Source organism: Orbicella faveolata, unplaced genomic scaffold, assembly GCF_042242905.1.
Source record: "Orbicella faveolata isolate gen_17 unplaced genomic scaffold, um_ofav_v1 contig_25, whole genome shotgun sequence".
NCBI classification, from domain to species: domain Eukaryota; kingdom Metazoa; phylum Cnidaria; class Anthozoa; order Scleractinia; family Merulinidae; genus Orbicella; species Orbicella faveolata.
Genome location: NW_028301553.1, coordinates 14,324,294 through 14,343,817, shown reverse-complemented (window position 1 = coordinate 14,343,817; position 19,524 = coordinate 14,324,294). Strand labels below are relative to the sequence as shown.

General features: G+C 39.3%; 1 protein-coding gene across 1 annotated transcript; it reads left to right on the top strand.

Moving 5' to 3' along the window:
• Window positions 1-422: 422 nt before the first annotated feature.
• Window positions 423-13,263, top strand: LOC110042009 (DNA excision repair protein ERCC-5-like). Its single transcript, XM_089293964.1, has 16 exons — window positions 423-683; window positions 1,717-1,892; window positions 2,189-2,304; window positions 2,852-2,944; window positions 3,417-3,480; window positions 3,913-4,053; window positions 4,668-4,920; window positions 5,112-6,358; window positions 6,436-6,555; window positions 7,270-7,483; window positions 8,262-8,330; window positions 8,749-8,824; window positions 9,864-9,930; window positions 10,081-10,205; window positions 10,838-10,922; window positions 11,329-13,263. The coding sequence occupies exons 1-16, from the start codon at window positions 596-598 to the stop codon at window positions 12,127-12,129; spliced, it is 3,735 nt and encodes a 1,244-aa protein (XP_089150090.1). The 5' UTR covers window positions 423-595; the 3' UTR covers window positions 12,130-13,263.
• The last annotated feature ends 6,261 nt before the right edge of the window (window positions 13,264-19,524 follow it).

Sequence of the window (19,524 nt, the reverse complement as noted above, 5' to 3'; positions counted from 1 at the left end):
TAAGAAAGTGCAGTGTAATCCTACAGAATGAATTGAAGGTTTTACTACAGGAATAATAAAATCAACAAAATATATACGAATGAACTCGGTGGGCAAAAATCTAAAGCGTGACAAATGTGCTTTTTTCCACTCACATAACTGTTTTCGTCAAAACAACCTTTATCTTTGCCTCGCTAAATTTATTCCTATGTTATATTTCCTTTGTTTCTGCTAAAAGCTTGTTTACTGGTAGTTAGCGAAAGGGAAAACGAAAGAATTAGTGTCTTTTCATAGACACGACGTAATGTCACGCTACTGAGATCTAGAAAATTCCAAAAGATTCACCTCCCACCCACGCACAGCCTCGTTGCAAAGCATGAGACACAATGAAACTCCTGGAAACGAGGTTAAATGTGAGCAAAACAACCAGCGGTTAACTTTTCAAGAAAGTTCCAAGATGGACGACGTCGAAGACTTTTTTCGATGGTTAGAATTTCCTCGTAGCACTTTGTAAATCGCGTTATCAAATCGACACAGACGGAACTATTTATTTTTGGTATAGATGTGTCGTAAGATCTGAAATCTTTATGGAAAAGTTGATGTTTGCAAAGCTGTGATGGGGGTGAAAGGTCTTTGGCAGCTCTTGGAATCTGTTGGCCGGCCAGTAACATTAGAATCTCTTGAGAACAAAGTTCTTGGAGTTGGTATCCTTTGCATAAAGCTTGTTATATAACAAAGCCTGACACATTTTCACTTGTGAACAATTGGCTCGTTCGTACAAGAAGCTAGCTATATAATCAAGAAAAAAATTTCAGCACGCGATGCAAGACAATGGGGCCTAAACTGTAAACAACAGCACTAGAAAATGAAAAATGTCCAAATCCGGGTGGATCGTCAGTTTTACTTGAAAGTTGTTCTTTGTAGAACCCAGAGATTGGCGGGTCAAAAATAAAGGCTCCTTTCGACTGATTTCTAGATCAGGATCGTCAAAGATGCGAAACTTTTACCCCGAAATTGCCCATGCAGATCGGCCAAAAAGGGTGGTGATACGTACTTTACGTACTTTCCTCTGTATGCAGAAGTTTTAGGAACCAAACCAAGGCATGTATGTGAATCCGAGAGACTGACTTCATCCTGGAGACTCATAGACAATCTGAGAGAGTTAGAACATTTATGTAGCACCTGTTCTGGCAAGATTTATTATGCATAAAATATTATGGGTCTTAGCTTATTCTATTCTGACCTCTATCCATGCTCATTAACCTCTAGTAGGAAAACTTTGTATAGCAGAAGTTGACAAAGGACAGGTAGTGATGTCATCGTTGCATTAGACATGTGTTAGATCATCTGTACTAAAGGCCTCCAGGGTCGAGCATCAATTGATACCCCCAATTGACCCTTGATTGGCACTTGATCGACATCTCAATCAACACTTGATTGACATCTCAATCAATATTCAATTGGCATCTTGATCAATATTTGGTCAACACTCGATCAACATCTCAGTCAACAGCCAGTCGAGAATCAACTAATTTCCGCAGACATGTCATCAAGTGTTGATCAATACCTATGAGTCGGTCAACACTCGGCTAACTGTTGACCAACTATAAATCAAGTGAGCGTCGATTGAGATGTCAATGGACTGTTCATTGAGGGTATCGATCGACACTCAATTGTGGATGCCTTTTGGTAGTCATGATCCCTGTGTTTAAGTTACTTGACCTTGACATTACTCAGATGCCAGTCTGTTACTGAATCAGTCTGTGAAGGGAATGCGTGACAAGCACGGAAACCCAGTTCCCAATGCACATCTGGTTGGCTTGTTCAGTCGTGTCTGCAAACTGTTGTATTACAGGATTAAACCAGTTTTTGTCTTTGATGGTGGAGTCCCTCATCTCAAGAAAAAGACACTGGTAACAATAACTATGTGTTATTTACCAAGCATGAGGTCAATGTCCATAAACACGAAAATAAAGATCTCCATTGTATGCCAATTTCCAGATTTCTTTACCATTTGAACAAGCTTAGTCAATAAAAGATTTATTACATGTATATGGCATACAGGACACCATACTTACAGTAGGAAGTCTCGAGCAGGCAAGAGCACCCAATCTTGCCTCCTGAGGCACATGCTACAGAAAAATTTTGACTTAATTTAAAGTAATTTGATGTTTTCTTTTCTTTTCTTTTTTTTTTGTATTTCCACCAGGCTGCAAGAAAGGAACAGAGATTTAAAGCTATCCATAAATCGAATAGAGCTGCAGAAAAAATTGTGAAAAATTACTTGAAGGCAAAAGCTCTTGAAACTGTAACAAAAAGAACGAGGTATGTGTACTTATTGTGCAAGGCAATTTATCCTTTTTGTGATTACCTCCCTAATCTTCCCTTTTTCTTCAATGCCACACTGATCTCTATTAGTAATAAAAGGTTAAATACATTATAACCACAAGTAATAATTAATAACAGATATTGTTAATTGCAAAATGCATGCGCTGATTGGGTTAAAATCGTGTTGCTACATGTATAACTTGATAGAAACACAGAACCAGCACAAGCTGTTGATATAATGATGGTACAAACAAAGAGACTTAACAGTTTTATGATCAAAGTAAACCAGTTTTCATTTTTTCACTGCAGAATTTTCTAAAATAAATAGAAAACTTGTTCTCTGTGTTTCTATCGAGTTCTAGAAACACTCGTGGAAGTTTGGGAGACCTCAGAAAAGCTGTGGAAACACTCACCTGTCAGCTGTCAGCTCATGTTTCCACAGCATTTGTCATTCTCCTAAACAATCGTGTTTCTAGAACTTGATAGAAACACGGTACATGGTTTCTATTTCTTAATAGTTATAAATTGATATAATTCATTTCAGTACAACCACTATTGTAAGAAGTAAAAGCCCAAGAGAACCTGACGTGTTTGAGCTTCCTCCCTTACCATCAAGCTCAGCAACAGACGTTAAAAGGTGAGGGAATATACATGTAAAAAGTGATTTATTTACATGTGTAAAAAGCCATTAATCGAGTGAAAGCAGCTCAGTCACGGTATTTTGAGTTATTTTGGCCACATACAAAATTATCTTTAAATGGTAGGGAACCTGAAAATAACAGTTTAATAAGATAGAAAAACACCAAAGAGATAATGATAAACCATAAAGGAACAAGGATGGCTAAGGATGGAGAAGATTAACATGGATTACAAGCAACAAATTTGAAAAATTGAGGCTAAACTTTTCAATATGCGTGACTGAGCTCCTTTAAGTTTCATTTCTAACTATGATATCTGTAAATTTGCCAAGATGAAAACTGGAGGACTTCTTGGTTGTTTTAGCTCCTCCAGTCCATCAAATATACATATTTGTAAACCAGATTTGCTTGGTATGATAGGTTTGAATATGCTCATGCTAAGTGTTAACCTTCTTCATCTTGTATTTTAAGTTCACCAGAAGATGAAGATCTAGACACTCCTATCTTGGAACAATTCCATAGCCAGCACTTGGAGGTACTGTTCATGTAGTAAACAGAGTTCATAACTTACCATCTGTTCATAAGTAGAGGCATGGTGGCCTCATGGTTAGTGTGCTTGCAGCCAGATCAAGTGATCCGGGTTTCAGCCATGGCTGGGGACATTTGTGTTGTGTTCTTGGACAAAATTAATGCTAGGAGTAACCCTGTGATGGACTAGCAATCCCATCCAAGGGGGAGTAGAAATACTCATGGTTGCTTTGTGCTGCTGAGACAAGAGATGCTATAAGCACCAGCCTGATGGGCCTCTTGGCTCATATGCATGTACATGTACAGACTGTACCTTTACCTACATGTACAGTCTTAGTGGCAGTTTCTAAATCACATGACATTAGTGTATCAAGTTCTCAAGTGGTTTGTGTTTTTTTTTTCTTTTTTTCATTTGCTACTTTCTTTTTCTTCCAAACAGGAAACTTTTCAGGATCCCAGTGAAATAAACATTGATTCAGAAGACTTCAAGGCATTACCACCAGAAATTCAACATGAATTGATCAAAGAGGTACAAGCAGAGAGAAAGTGGATAAGCAAGAATAATTTTCATATTTCAAAGGTATGACAATCATGGAAAATTCTTACAGTGAGAATGTTCAGTTCCAGAAAATATCCATACTCCCACCACAGAAGGGATTGGAATTTCCTGGGGGGTGGGGGTTTCTGTAGACCAAAAAATTTAAAGAAATGTGTGAAGTTCAATCGGAATTTCCAGACGGGTGGGAGGGGGGACTTAGAAAAATTCCCTTTGGTGGGGTAGGTATGGATATTTTCTGGAACTACACAATACGAAACATTGTGCAATCTTCAAAGTTAGATTCTCTGTTACAGTAGGTGTGTAATGTAAAGTACTGGCAAATTTGATGCTGGGGGATAATTTTTAGCACTATGGAACATTTAGGCCTGATGAAGACTTGTAATAACCTTTTACATTTATTTGGCTCAGTTGCTGTTTTTAACCTGAAAACCAGACTCTCTTCTTTCCCGTGAAGAGTTGAGAGCATAACGTTTTTAAAACCCCTTACGTCGTTCACTTCCAACAAATATGTTTATCTCGCAATTGCCAGACAAGAAACAGACCTTGAACACTTTATCAAGAGCTACATCAGATGACAAACTACACTTTTTGCGTCAGAACTGAAGCAGCATTTCCGTTTCTTTTCTTTCAATTAGCAAGCAACTGACTTTTCCAGCTTTCAACTGGAAGGAGTCCTAAAGCGAGGTAAAATGAACCAGCGACTTGAAGAACTCTACAAAGAAATGAATGAACGACATTCGGGAGAGCTTGCAGGAATTGCGTCGGAAGACTCCGTTGGAGAAAACACTGCTGTTAAATCGCAAAAGATTTTGTCAGAAGACAGTTCACACTATATTCTAATAAAACGAAACGAATCACAACAGGCTGACAAGCAGGAAACTGGTGACGGTAAGTTATTCAAACATTTTAATGTTAATGAATGATCAAGATCAATATTCTCCTTCCGATTTTAATACATTTTCAAACAGACCGGTGATGAGAGGAAAGAAATTCATCAACAAGGGAATATTGTCTTCATCTAATGTACAACCAAATTTTCATAACTTATTTTTTCCAATTCTTGATTGTTATTTTTTCAGATGCATGTTCAAAGGATTTTTCCAATGAGGGAGGTTTCTTCCGAGAAGGTCAAGACTGTGAAATAATAAGCTGGACAAATCCACGCCCCAAGCCATCATCGGCAGCAAAAGTTCCAAGCTTTGATATTCCTGAACTTTGTTCCAGCGACTCGGAAAACTTGTCGCCTTTGTTGGATGTGGCAGAAGCTTGTCTTTCGCCCACGAGTCCTCAAGCAAAGAAGAGTTCTTTTAGTTTTTCTCCAGTGAAGATTAAAAAGTCACTTCAGAAAGCTTTGTTAGGGAAATATGATAATATAGTGGAAAAAGAAGAGCTTCAAAAACAGATTTCTCAAGGTTGTGACGACCTTAGATCAAAACATGAACCGGAGAAACGTGATCTTCAAGATTCTCACTTAGACCAGCTTCGTGGAAGAAGCAATCCAGAAAGGGACGTGATCTTTGCGAGGGATTCTGATGAAGATACCGAACTGCTGACTCAAATTAAAGACAAGAAAAAAGAACTTGATGATCTTATAAAGAAATGGAAAAACTCAAAATGTCAGAAAACTGTTATTGATTTAACGGCTAATACAGGTGATGGAAGTAATATTGCAGAAAAAAAAGAACTGCCCCTTGGCAAGTCGGAAAGTGTCGAGGTTATGGAAACCTTAGAAAAACAGCAGGAATGCACCAATATTGAAGGAACAGAAAACATGCAGACAGCTTTAGTTATTGACGAGGGGACGAAGGGACAAGAAAAAGTTGTAGATGCAGTGTGTATTAGTGAAAGTGAATCTGAAGCTAGTTCAGTGGAAGATGTGACAGCTTTGGTCAAACAAGAAGATGGTGTTGTTGAAGATAGAAAGAGTAATGTTTCTATGCAAGAGGTTGAAATCACGATCTCAGCAGATGCTACTAACGGTGTTGTCAAAGACAAATCGAATGCTGTTTCTTCTGATGCTTTACAAGAAGTTCAAACCACACGCACAGAAAATGCTGTGATTGATGTCGCTAAGGATAAACAGAGTTTTGTTTCGCCAGTCCAAAGCACGCTCTCAACAGATGTAACCACTGAGGAAGATCAAGACGATTTACATCTATCTGGAACGCAGAAAGACGCTCATTTAGATATAAACGCACAAGATAATGAAGATATGTCAGTTATGGAAAAACAAGACTCCTCGGAAGAAGGGAGAGTTAAGATGGATGTTGATGAGCCTGTGGCGGGACTGTCTGGTCTCCCTGTGGAATGGCAGGGTGCCACAGTGGTAGGTGTAATGCAAAGTACTGTGTGGTCTTCATGTAACGAAATCCTCGGTGATGTAGCAATTTTTTTCTCTTTCAGGACGAGTTGGAAGACATTCGAATGGATCTTGAATCGGAGCAGAAATCTCTAGCGTCAGAACAAGCCAGACAGAACCGTATAGCGGCCACTGTATCCAGTGAGATGTTCGCTGAGTGTCAGGTGAGAGCTGGCTGGCCACACTGGTGTAAACATTGAAATTGTTTTCTGGATTACAAGATGAGCTCTCTAAGGCCCCGACCACTATACGCCGGAGAAATTTGAAAACGGAGGTTTCACTCTGAAAACGCATCAAACGATTTCCGTCCACAGGACGTCGGAGGAATTTAAAAACGAAACAATCACCGGTCATTTTGCATTTGTGTTTGAGGAAAACTCTGGCAGGGAGATCACGTGATTAACGCGTGACGCCATCGTTTTCGAAACGCTCCGTTTTCAAAATGATTTCCGTCCACACGAAAATGAAAAGGCGGCGTTTTCAAATTACTTGAAGAGCGTTTTCGAAAAGCTCCGTTTTCGTGACGGATTAGTGTGGACTGTAGGCCTAACCATAGCAATAAAGCTACGTTTTCAAATTCCTTCGGTGTAGTGTGAACGGGACCTAAACCACTCGGCTATGTTGTGTTGCGTTCATCTCTGAAGGTCTTGAATGGAAAGTCGCTTCCCTCAGAATGAATCTTGCATTGCAGCTCCAGGGATTTACCATCCGTTTTTCCTCAAACTTTCCTTTTGGCCTTATTTCCTTGATTGATAAAGATTCCTTGACGACCCTTCCAGGAAGTTGTATGTTCACATGTAAAGTGACATTTCCCACCTTCTCCTACTGAGGAATTACAGAAGTGTGCCACAAAAGTAACCTTCTCTCCCCTGCCTCAGGAACTTCTCCAGTTGTTTGGTGTCCCGTATCTTGTGAGCCCTATGGAGGCCGAAGCCCAGTGTGCAATGTTAGATGTGCTCGGGTTAACACAAGGCTCCATCACGGACGACAGCGATATATTCTTATTCGGCGGCAGACGAGTCTACAAGAACATTTTCAACCAGAATAAACATGTGGAGATGTTCGAAAGCGATGCGGTCCAGAGAAGTCTTGGTAAATTTGGGCATTCCTTCTTCTGTATTCTCCTGTATTTTCTTCAGTTAAGTCGTTTTAAGAACATTCCTCAGGCTCGGCAAAGCCGGGCAAAGCTACAGTGTAATAGACCATTTTACAGTTGTCTGCTCAGCGACCTGGCCTTTGTATGGCAGCGAGGCTAGAGTTGACCTTGTTTTGATACAGACCTCACTGCTTTTGTTGTGTAAAACAAGTTGTTCTGATGCTAACTAGGTGCATTTACATGACAAAAGCAGTGAGGTCTGTATCAAAACAAGGTCAACTCTAGCCTCGCTGCCATACAAAGGCCAGGTCACTGAGCAGACAACTGTAAAATGGTCTATTCGACACATCGTATTCTGATTAGGGGTTGAAAGAGCGGTTTTGGTGACGGTTTTGTAGCTCTTAGTGTCTTCAGCCTCTAAAGGTCCACAGCGGGAGCCTTTGCGGTACCTTTAAGGGTATTGAGCAGAAACAAAATATTACAGGAGACATTTGACGGTCAATTTTATGCGTAGAAGGTATTCGAAGCAATCGTCGTTATCGCTATTGAAAATTACGAGCGTCAGTTAATGTGTTGTTTTAGAATTGGTGCCTCTTAGGGGTGAGAAAAATTCAAGCGACGCCCACAGAACAGGATCATGCTACCTCTTAGGGGTTCTTTTAAAAACTTCCGACGAGCACCCCCGTCCTCTTTATATTGGACTCCCTCCAGGGCAAACATTATTTCTGAGCTTTTTGTTTTAATTTTAGTCAAACGAGTTGTGTTTTGTTTTAGCGCTAGACCGTTCTCGACTTATCTGCATCGCTTTCCTCACCGGAAGTGACTATACTGAAGGCATACCAGGTAAGTTAACGTTAGAGCATCCAATTGATTTGTATTGTCACGAACAAATCAATTAACCCACTTACAGCATGAAATTGTAAAAAGGGAAAAAGTGGTTCTAAAGGAAAAATACTAGCTTTGCCAACTCTTACATGTATTTGTACTGTTCTTACAAGACGTGATTTGTCACGCCACATGAGACTCGCTGTCTAGCGTTACTAAAAAACTTAGACGGTAACGCAGTGTCACTCCCTAGATTCACTTGCACTTGGTTCACAATTAAGGTGTCACGCAATGCCGCTGTAGCGTTTTAATAAACCTTAGTTGGTCACGGACCGTCATTCCCTTCGCATTTATCAAGTAGTGCTACATTTTCTGGAGAGTGCGCGGGTAACTATCTGTCTTTTATCTCTCTAATGAACTTGTCTTCTTTTTCCAGGTGTTGGCGCAGTTAGTGCTATGGAGATTTTACATGAGTTTTCTGGCGAGCGGCTTGAAGGACTCAAGAAGTTCAAGTAAGTTGAAATCTTTGTGCATTTTGAACCCTATGAAGGCAACTAGTTTTGAAAATTGAAGAATACAAAGGGGTGGAAAAGTCAATTATTTCGTTTCGACAGCTTCGTTCTGTTGGAGTCTAGGGATCAGCTTGTCACAAGGGTGTTTCTTCAGGTTTTTGTCTCTCTTTTTCCTGCGTGAATCTTTCGACGATCAATCATGTCTTCATATCTTTCTCTGCAGTTCAAATATGTGATCTTTCATATATTCACTTGTATTCTTCACTATCTACGGGTATATAACGAACTCGCAAAGTGACCAGTTCCCAGTTAGCTCTGATAGCTCAGTTGGTAGAGCATTACACCGGTATCGCAGAGGTCATGGGTTCGAATCCCGTTCAAGCCTAAATTTTTTCAGGCTTTAATTTCAAAGCTGCTGAAGCTGTGTATATAAGTGCGATGAGCAATCATGCCTTCATATCTTTTTCCACAGTTCAAATATATGATCTTTCAAATGATAACTTGCATTCTTTCACCATCTGCTGGTATATTCCGAACTCACAGGGTGACGAGCTCCCCGTTGGCCTGATAGCTCAGTTGGTAGGGCACTGCACCGGTATATAACGAACTGACTAAGTGACCAGCTCCCAGCTGGCTTGATAGCTCAGTTGGTAGAGCACTGCACCGGTATCGTAGAGGTTATGGGTTCGAATCCCGTTCAAGCCTGATTTTTTTTCAGGCTATAATTTCACAGCTGCTTAAGTTATGTATATGATTGGGATGAGCAATCATGTCTTCATATCTTTTTGCGCAGTTTAAATATATGACCTTTCATAGATTCACTTGCTTTCTTTCACCGTCTACTCATATATTCCGAACTCACAAGGTGACCAGCTCCCCGTTGGCCTGATAGCTCAGTTGGTAGAGCACTGCACCGGTATCGCAGAGGTCATGGGTTCGAATCCCGGTCAAGCTTGAATTTTTTTTCAGGCCTTTATTTCACAACTGCTTAAGTTGTGTGTAGAACTGCGCTGATCAGTCTTTTCTTCATATCTTTCAGATTATGGCATGAGGAAGTACAGAAGCGAACAAAGCATCCCCAAGAAACTAAAGTCAAAAGGAAAATGGTAAGAGATCACTGAAGAGAAGCGAGTACTTCTCTTGCAGAATGACTCTTACAGTCTTTGTTTCTGATTGGTCGAGAAGTTTAGAAAGCCAACAAAAATATGTCATCACAAAGTTGTCAATCCTTATGGATCTTTTTTTGCTCATTTTAGAGGTCTGTGGTATTGCCGGCTGATTTTCCGTCTGAGGAAGTGTTTGAAGCTTATCTGCATCCAGTAGTTGATGAATCAACGGAGCTGTTTGAGTGGGGAAAACCAGACCTGCATTCTCTTAGATTATATCCTTTGAGTTCAAAAATGGCATTTACTGAAACACTTCTCTAAACTTGTACTTTTCGCAAAGCTCAAAGTGTCGGACGCCCGATGAAAGTTTGAATTCGATCCGTTGCTGGAGTTGTCGTGTCGTGTTTCTAGGCTAGACCCTTTAATCTCCACTCTGGAGTATAAACCGGTACCGGCAAATTGATAAGAGCAATTTGTCAAAAAGGATTTTTGTAGTGGGAGGGAGGGCTGGTGGTAGGGGGTGAGTGAAGCTAGCGATGAACAAGCATCCCATGCAGGGAATGTGGCGATACCCTTTGTCTCTTAATGATTCTAAATCCAGAATTAAGCTCCTATCCGCTAAGCCAACCCTACGATGGACCAGCATCACATCCAGAGGAAAGTAGAAATACTCCTAGTCGCTGAAGTCATGCTATTGAAACCGAGATAAGCTTTGGTCTGATGGGCCAGTTAGCTTATATGCAGACTTTACCCTAGCTTACCTTAGTACCTTACCATACCCGCTAAGCCAGCTACGTAGGACTATGTCCCTTAGATGATGACTTTGTAATTTGTCATCACCTGTGTGCTTATGGTTTATTGTACTGTTAAGAGAAAGTACATTTCAATCACACCTTAACATGCTCACGTACGCTTTCGAAAAGCTTGGTTGGTCTTCTTCAAGGACAGATGAGATTCTATTGCCAGTATTAAAACAACTCAACAAGAACGAGGTTAGTCAGTATAGAGAGGTTCATTCTCCTCATGTTACGCTTCCGTTTTACTCCGTGGCTTGTGAGTCGCTATGCTGTAGACATTGTATAGCGCTAATATGGCCACGTACAGCAATCAAAGAGGCTTGCCGACAGTCGATACGGAGATTTGTAACGAATGTGCGATTGCCTCCTACATTTTGCAAGCGTTATTTTCAGTTTCAACAGTCACGCAACGTTTGGTCCCTAGAATAGCGTTGCGTGGCAATTACCAGGCTTCGGTTGTTTGAAAGCAGAACGCTAATTTAGAATTGCTTTTGAAAAATGTTTATTCAGGCTTAAATGGTTATTATGTTTTATGGTTGAAAATTGTACCTTAACATCTATCTGATGTTTAGTTTTTTCTTTTGGTTTTTTTTTCTTGTAGGCGCAAATAAAGATTGATCAATATTTCCAAGTGAAATTCCAAGAGAAGAGAAAAGTTAAAAGCAAACGGATTCAACGAGTTTTGAATCGTACGTTTAATCCCTCGAGTAGCAGTAGCGACAGTGAGGACGGAGGTGAAAATAACGAAAAGCACCAAAAGCACAGTGATAAAATATCTGGTAAAACGACGAAAATAAAGAGGGTTCAAGATAAAAAGAGATCTCTCTCAACAGAAGCGAGTATAGGTGAAGAGGAAGACGAGACTGGTGCAAATCGAGTAAAACGCGCGAAGGGAGAGAACGACCAAGTTGGCGCATGCTCTCCAGAGGTGAACCGCTCAAGGGGAAGATCTAGAGGTCGGGGACGCGGCCGAGGGAAAGCGCGTAAGAGCAGTAGTGCTACTCCTAATTTGGAAGCTTCTGTTGAACAAAATTCTGAGAAATCTTCCTGTCAGCAAACAAGCAAGATAACCTCGCTGGAGAATCAAGAAGACTTTATCAGTAAAGGCAGCAATCAGAGAACTCTAAGAACTCGCGCTCGGCCTTCAACATCTGCCAATAACAGAGTAGAAACACAAGTCGATGATGTGTACACAAACAACGTAAAAACAAGGAGAAAACAGCGCAGTACTTCTGCGAGCAGGCGCGGGAAAGACCGCGTGGACCTTGCCGAGGAAGAAACTTCAACCTCTGATAGTACAGATGGAGACGAAAACGATGAGGACTTTTATGTAGGGCCAAAACCCGTGTCCGTATTTCGACGGGGGAGGGGGAGGGGGAGGGGGAGGGGACGAGGGAGATAACGAAGGGAAGTATAAGGGGGAAAAGGGATGTGAGGGTCCCACGTCCTCTTTTAAATTGCATATAATTTACTAAGTATCTAATATATGAAGCAGTGATCGGTAGTTCTTTCGTGGCATAACAAAAAAACAATTTTCTTGCGTAGAGGCTGCGCAAATTTTATTCCTTCCCCAAGGGGTTGTACAAATTTTGATATTGAAGAGTTACCTTTTGTCCCGACTCAAGACGTAGCAAAAGTCGTAAAAGGCCTCTCACATGAAGATTAGTTTTACTCGAAAGCTCGATACCATGTGAATGAAACTGATTCTTCACGCCACAGGCGTTTTACAAGGCCTCATTTTGGAAGAGGCAATATGCAGTAAAAACCCGCCTGTAAAAAGTCTGGCAAAATTGAGGTAGCTATTGGCAATTTAGGCTAAGAAGGTTCTTGATTAGGTTCTTAATTTCTATGAAGGAGATGTAGTTGTTGATTACCAGGAAAATAAATTAACTTGGGCTTGGTCATTAAATATACAGTATTTATTCTCAGCAAGTTATATTACGTTTTTTCTTGTAAATATATTTGCAATCTCAAGGTCACCCTCCTTGGCTGAAATGTTCATCATAATTTAATTGTAACCAACATATAAGAACTTGCTTGATCTTGCTTGCCTAAACAGGTTCTTATATTTTTAGGTATAAAATGGCAAATATCAGGTTCTTTTACGTGGGTTTTCACTGTAGTGTTTTAGTAGTGACTGTTGGAAAGATTGTTAATTTTGTGCACTTATTTTACGCGTGCTTCCTTGTTTGATAAAAATATCAGACAATAGTGTAGCAAAGTTAAGTTATACAATAATTTACAGAGTCTTTACAACGAAGTTATTGGAAAAATTACATTGCACTTTGTATGCAATCGCTATGGCGGACTACCAACTTGGTTGACCCAGGACAGCTTGTGCCATCAAATTGATTAGATTTCAATTTAGAACTATTTAGATTTATTTCTATTTATTTGTGTGTGTGTGTGTGTGTGTGTGATATTAGAGGTGAAATATTTATGTGGGTTCAGTGTGGCATTTGACATTCGCAGTAAACAAGGCTATTAAAATATTTAAAACGTCATCTTGAAAATAAAATGAGAAAAATCATGAAAATGAAGCATTGTATAGATCATAACCGTACTTTTATATATTAAATATATTTTGATACCGTAAAAATCCGGATAATTTATCACGAGCTTAGCTTTACTGTAAAGGCTTTTTATGGGTAGATTTATTCTCGGGGGCACGTGTATTATCAAAAGGAAACCTCTTGAAATGTTAATGACCGGGTTTATATTTTTAAGCGACTTTGTATCTAAGAGATTACAGTTCCATGAAGCAATACTGAATTGAAGGGGAAATTGAACTCTGTAGACACGAGACAATTTCTACAGTCATCAAAAGTCTGAGCATTCTGTAATTACAAAACATGCGAAACAACCCGTATCTGAGTTTTAAATTAGTTTCCGTCACTCGTAATACGACTAAACGTCAAAAGGTAGATTTGAGACGAAACAAAGCTAAAAGTGATTTCTCTGCGCGTGTCATAACGCTGTGAACAAATTATCGATAAAAACAATATTGTGTCGACTGTAGGACGAGTAAATGAAACAGGTTTATTTCAGAGAAGGAATACGATGTACATGGCGAATAAGTTACCAGAATTTTCTAAGTGGTAACATATGCTCTTAAAAAAAACGCTCTTATGCTGCATGGATTTAAATAACAATGACAACGCCCTTGAGATATCAGGAAATCGATTTTGCCAAAAACGCTCAAAATATTTGATGGGTTGTTTAATCTAGATATGTTTCTTTTGAAGTAAGGTAGAAGAGTCACTTGCGGTTACAATGTCGTTCAACTTCAATTACGAATGAGTTTCCTCGCAGAATCATGACATTTAAAATATAAAGCCACCTTAGATTTTCCATAAAAAGCATTCGCAATTAATGTCTGAAGTAAGAGAAAGGAACAAAAACGAAATCTTGCATTAAAAAAAGCTGGCTCAATTTTGAACAGTTTAACGAGGGACAAATCGGAAATAAGGAGAAGTATCAAAAGAAGTTTGATTAAATCCTCGGACTCCGAGGAGAAAAAAACATGAGATTGTAATACGGTTTTTTTCAACAAGCAGGCAGCATTTTCTCGAGAAATTTGATTATTCGTTGTAGTTCTATCGCTGGAAAACGAACCCTGCAGATCGAATTTGTGACCTGGTTTACAATGGCTCGAACAACCAAAGTGATAGGGCGACTAATTTATTAAATACCATTTAAATGCAAGGCGGAGCTTTAAACAATTTGAATTGTTAAAAATCTGTCTTTTTCAATAAAAATTTCGCTTTGCACCTGAATGTTCTTAATGTTATTCTCTTGACGCCAAAAGATGTGCACGGGAAGCTCTCGAAACATTTTGGCATTGTTTGTCTTCTGAGGGCGAAACAATAAATGACGACGAGTATTTTTACTGCGGGGAAGGAAATTATGGGAAAGAATATTCATGAATTACCATAAATGGTTTGAATTTTGCGCCTATCTCATTATTATTCATAATATCAAATCCTTAAGAAAACAGAATATGTAAATAGTCGTCAAACAAGTACTCACATCGATTTCACTGAATTACTGAAGAGAGAAATAACAATTTGTATCTTGAATCAACGTTGAAAGAAACAAGAAACCATGCTGTCATACATTCGTCGAGCGCAGAGACGGAGAATGTACGAAAGAGCGAATTCTGACAGCGGATGTACCAACGACCAAGAGACTCCAAGTTCGCCTGTTTCTTCGCCTGAAAACGGACCAAAGAGCGAAGGCTTTCATTTTTATTCCAGCGTAAAGAAGCAACATTCTCTGCCGGAGGTGGGAGCGAAAACTTCGTCGACGAACGCGAGAACGAAGAACGAAAAAAGGGAGGAAAAGGTGAACGATCCGAAGACAGTAGAAGTTTCTCAGCAGGCGAGAACTGGATCAAGTACACATGGATCGCTTTAATTCTGAGTCTTTTTTTCTGGATATTATTTCTTCTTTTAGACAGAGTCTGGGATAAGCCGGATATTTTTGCTACACGTAAATGAAGCAGAAATGAAGAAAATATCGTGTTGGAATTGACTGGCTTGCTAAACAACATGGCAGACTCCCCATAAACAGTAAAGATAAGAATATAAATTTCGTTTATTCACATTTTGTACACCGAGGTTGCATAAATGCTAATGACGTCCCACAAACCCGAGAATTACTTGCCAAACGGTGTTTAGCTGTGTTTTGTCGTGGTATCAATGGAGCAATATGGCATTTTGTGAAGATTTGTCCATTATGAAGTGCAAATGGGATTTTGGGCTCACTGCGGGAAGTTGAAGCGAATTCACAAGGCAGATCACTATATGAATCTCACTGCTGGTTCCCGAGTTCATTTTGAATTCCAAGTTTAGTCTACGCGAGGTTAAGACTAAATAGCTGCAGTTTTCTTGTGTTTACCAAACCGAGCGTAAACTAACCGTGAAATTTACTGGAAAACTAACTTAACGCACGTAAACTTCGTGGAATGGAAAGTCTCCTTATGTGAACTTCGAAACTTAAGCATAAATGACAAACTTGCAAATGCCGATTAACGGTTTTAATCTCGAATTTGAGGGGGCTTAAACCAATCAAAGAAAATCCGAATTTCCTAAGTTACAGAGTGTATTTCTCGAAACATTATTTTCCAGTAGTGAGACAAGTTAATTTACAAGGATAATTGATATATTTCATGAAAGGAATGTAAATGCGTTAGATGTGCCTGAGAAAAAGGTGTGTCTTTTCTTTCTTTTCACGAAGAAGCTTCGTAAATCGGTTTATCGATTGATAACAGGGCTTTTTAATGCCTTGTTTTCTTTCTAAATGCTCAAACAATGCAAATCTGCCGTCGGCAGCCCGACAGGTGTAAACATTTGCGCAACAAATAGTTGTTCTCTTGGGTTTCGAATACAAAGCGGCTGTTCAGTGTATTGAATACAGAAAACTGTCTTCCTAAATGTAAACGTAAACTGAGCTAAAACCATTGAATATGACCCTGTTTGAGATGAATTTATGGATGTTCACAGCGTGATTTTTTTCATTCATTGTGAATCAGATAAAGTTGGGCTGAATTATGGCCGACGAGTTTTCAAAGTCTATAACCCTATTTATAAACACGTTAGTTTAATTGTATATATTTTTTTAGCCGCGAGGGTAAACTTAAATATCGCAAGTGACTTTATCTAGTCCGGCTAAAACAATTTTTAAAGTCATTAACATTGATTTTCACCCGCATTTTTCCCTAAAGCAAACTAAACAATTTGGTTTTAAGTGCAGTGGGAATAGGAGTAATAATTTTAAATCTTTAACCAAATCCAATTTGACGTTTTCAAGGTCGGCAGCCGTTAACAAAACTAAACATCTTTTGTCCATGTTCGGCTCACATTTCTGTTAAAGTCAAGGCGAATTTTGAATATTTGCCTTATTCATGGCACATGATACAATATTTTTCTCTGCGAGAGATTTTTATCGGAACTTGCTGAAAGGAAATTTGGCGCCTTGTCAATCACCTGCAGTACCAACAAATGAAAGTAGCGAGTGATTTTCTACAATCGCATCAAAACACTGATAAAATCGGGACTAAAAATTCAACGAAAAGGAGCGAATTCCAAAACAAAAAGTATCAATATTTTTTTTCAATCAGATACTTAGGTTAGAAAAGATTTGGTGTTTTCGGTTTTCACTTGCAGTAAACAGCCTATTTACACCTGCAATGAGAAAAATGGAACAACTTTCAATTATCGCTTTTTTTTCAGCATGGATTGATAACTGTGAGCCTATAACCGTGATAATGATATAATTTCAAGACAACGATCGCTGTTCAGTCGTCAGACAAAATTTACTTCCTACCAAAAAGTATTTATTTGACAGATTGTCCGGATACAAAAGTGCCATTTGTGACTATCGATAACAATTGAAAGTGTTTTGAAAACCCAATTTATTTGGAAAGTTAAAATTTTAGCACCAGAGTCGACAATCGAAAGAATTATTATGCCCAGGTACAGCTAACACGTGCTTAAAATTGGAGTTACAAAAAAAAATTATATAACAAGTTCTTTTCTTATCTCAGCACGAAGATGGTTTATTTTAACCCTTTGTCCAAGTCGACTTTATTTTGTTTGGGAAAATGAATATTTTTAATACAATTGCGGTGCTTTTGACAAAAACTCACGTTCAGTTCTAGAGCAATTAAATTACCTAACAGCTAGCCTCCGATAACTCTTGTTATCGACAAGGTTTATCATCGTTTTGTTTTCGTGCATTCGGCCAACAGCCGTATCCGTCCGGCTCCTCTGACGCACAACCCTGCTGTGTTTCAAATTTAAGGATTAAGTGAACTATTAAAATATATATTCCCAGGCTCCTCTTCTGGAATTTGAATTATTCCATTTTGCTATTAAGTGTTATTTTGCTCTCGGAAAAAGAACAAAACAAAACCAATGGCAGTTAATCATTGATATCTTTTACCGCGAAATTCCGCAAGTAATTCTGAGCTTACCTTTATTATTTTCGCGGTGCTTTCCGTTGGGCCCGGAAATTTTGCGTTTCAAAACTAGTTAGCTTATATTTGGGGGGAAGTTTACGTGTGAAAAAATTTAGTATATATAAGAATACTGCGAGGTAAAACTGAACTAGATCTTTGGCTATAGCTTTCCTACGAAGATCAAAAGTTTAAACTCACTGTAGGAATAAAAAATGTAATACTAGTTTTACAGGCAAAATAAAAAGTTATCCCCAAGCATTTATACCCCTGGATCAAGAAACCATGTCATTTTCTCTTGACCTGGATGGAAAGAAGCATTGTGGGAGTAAAGTGCCTTGTCCGAGATTACAACAACAACAACGACTAAAAGGTCAGTATTCGAGACCGGATCGCTCGTTCCGGAGTCCAGCTCACTGGCATTACCTCATTTGTGACCTACAGGGGTGGGGTTTTGGGGAACGAGGGAACATGATCATTTATTTGAAGGGAACAAGGGATTTTTTTGAGATAAATTTGAGTAATGTGAGGGAACACCGGACATAACTGCTATTAAAGCCAAGGAACTTTGACAAGGCATTTGGGGAGCAATGGAATTTATTAACAGGGGACAAGAAAGAAAGGGTGACATTTTCAAGGGATCAAGGGAACATATTACCTCCCCCCCCCCCCCCCTCCTCGGGTAGGCTCGACTTCCAGCCGTTTTGTGAGCCCGCGTTCCTTGCCCCACACCACAGGTGGATCACTGGTCAATCCATCGTATTTTTGGGCCAATCACAGCCAAGCCTGCTCGAATTGATAAACAACCGGACTCCCAAATCGGTTGGAAATCGAGCCTACCCTTCGGGGGGCTCTCAGGTCTCTCCAAAAATCTCAGTACACTTCAATTCTTTGCCGCCTGACTTTCAGAATCACAAAATTAAAGAAACTGCCGTATCTGTGTAAAAATTGTGTAAGATTTTCTTGAAATTCAGAGTAGAAATTGCGGTTTTCGGGGGCTATCTTTGGTGAAGAATCTCTTGGCGACGGCCTGAAACCTTGACACTTGAGTTCCTATCCGTGCACGTCGAGTAACCAATATTCTTTTTAATTTGTCTAAGCAGAAAATTGTCGAACTCCGAAACTTGTGACCCCACCTTGTCGCCTAGCAACACACAATTATGGAATTGTGGAAGGGGGAATTGGAAAAGAAATAAATAAAACCAATTTAATTAATTATCGTTTTGAAACATTTTTAGCAATCTAGGTTTTACAAGATTCCGCGTTAAATTTCTTGAAGACAGGATATAAACGGATATAGACCGATATGAGCTTAATGCGAATTATATTAGACCGGCCGGTCGAGGCCAGCCTTGTCGGTCTTTCAAAGGAGGTAAAGATAAAGAAAGCAATCTTTAATACGAAGGCGCATGTGTAATTTCTATAGCAGGTGGCTCGAAAGACTTCCTCAGAAATGGTTCTCTCAACTCGCTTAGTCTCCTTTTTGCTCACCGTAAACTTCTGAAGATTTGTCGAATAGGTTTATTGCAGATATTATGTTCAACATTGAATCGAGCAGTCTTGCTGATGGTTACGTTTAGACTGAAAACAATTGCGCCCTTTGTTTTCTAAATAATGACTTTTGCGGATTGATCCGTATCACTGGAACGACTTTATAATGTCAAATGCGAAGTTGAGATAAAATGTATTTAATTTTCATCGTCATTGTGTATTTCTAATTTTCATGGTCGATAAAACAGCGAAAAGCTTGACCACAATTCATTTAGGTAATAAAAACTCATTAGTTAGCTTTGAAGTGCTTTGTTTGTTATACAAAAGATTTTTAGTGCGAAAGCGAAG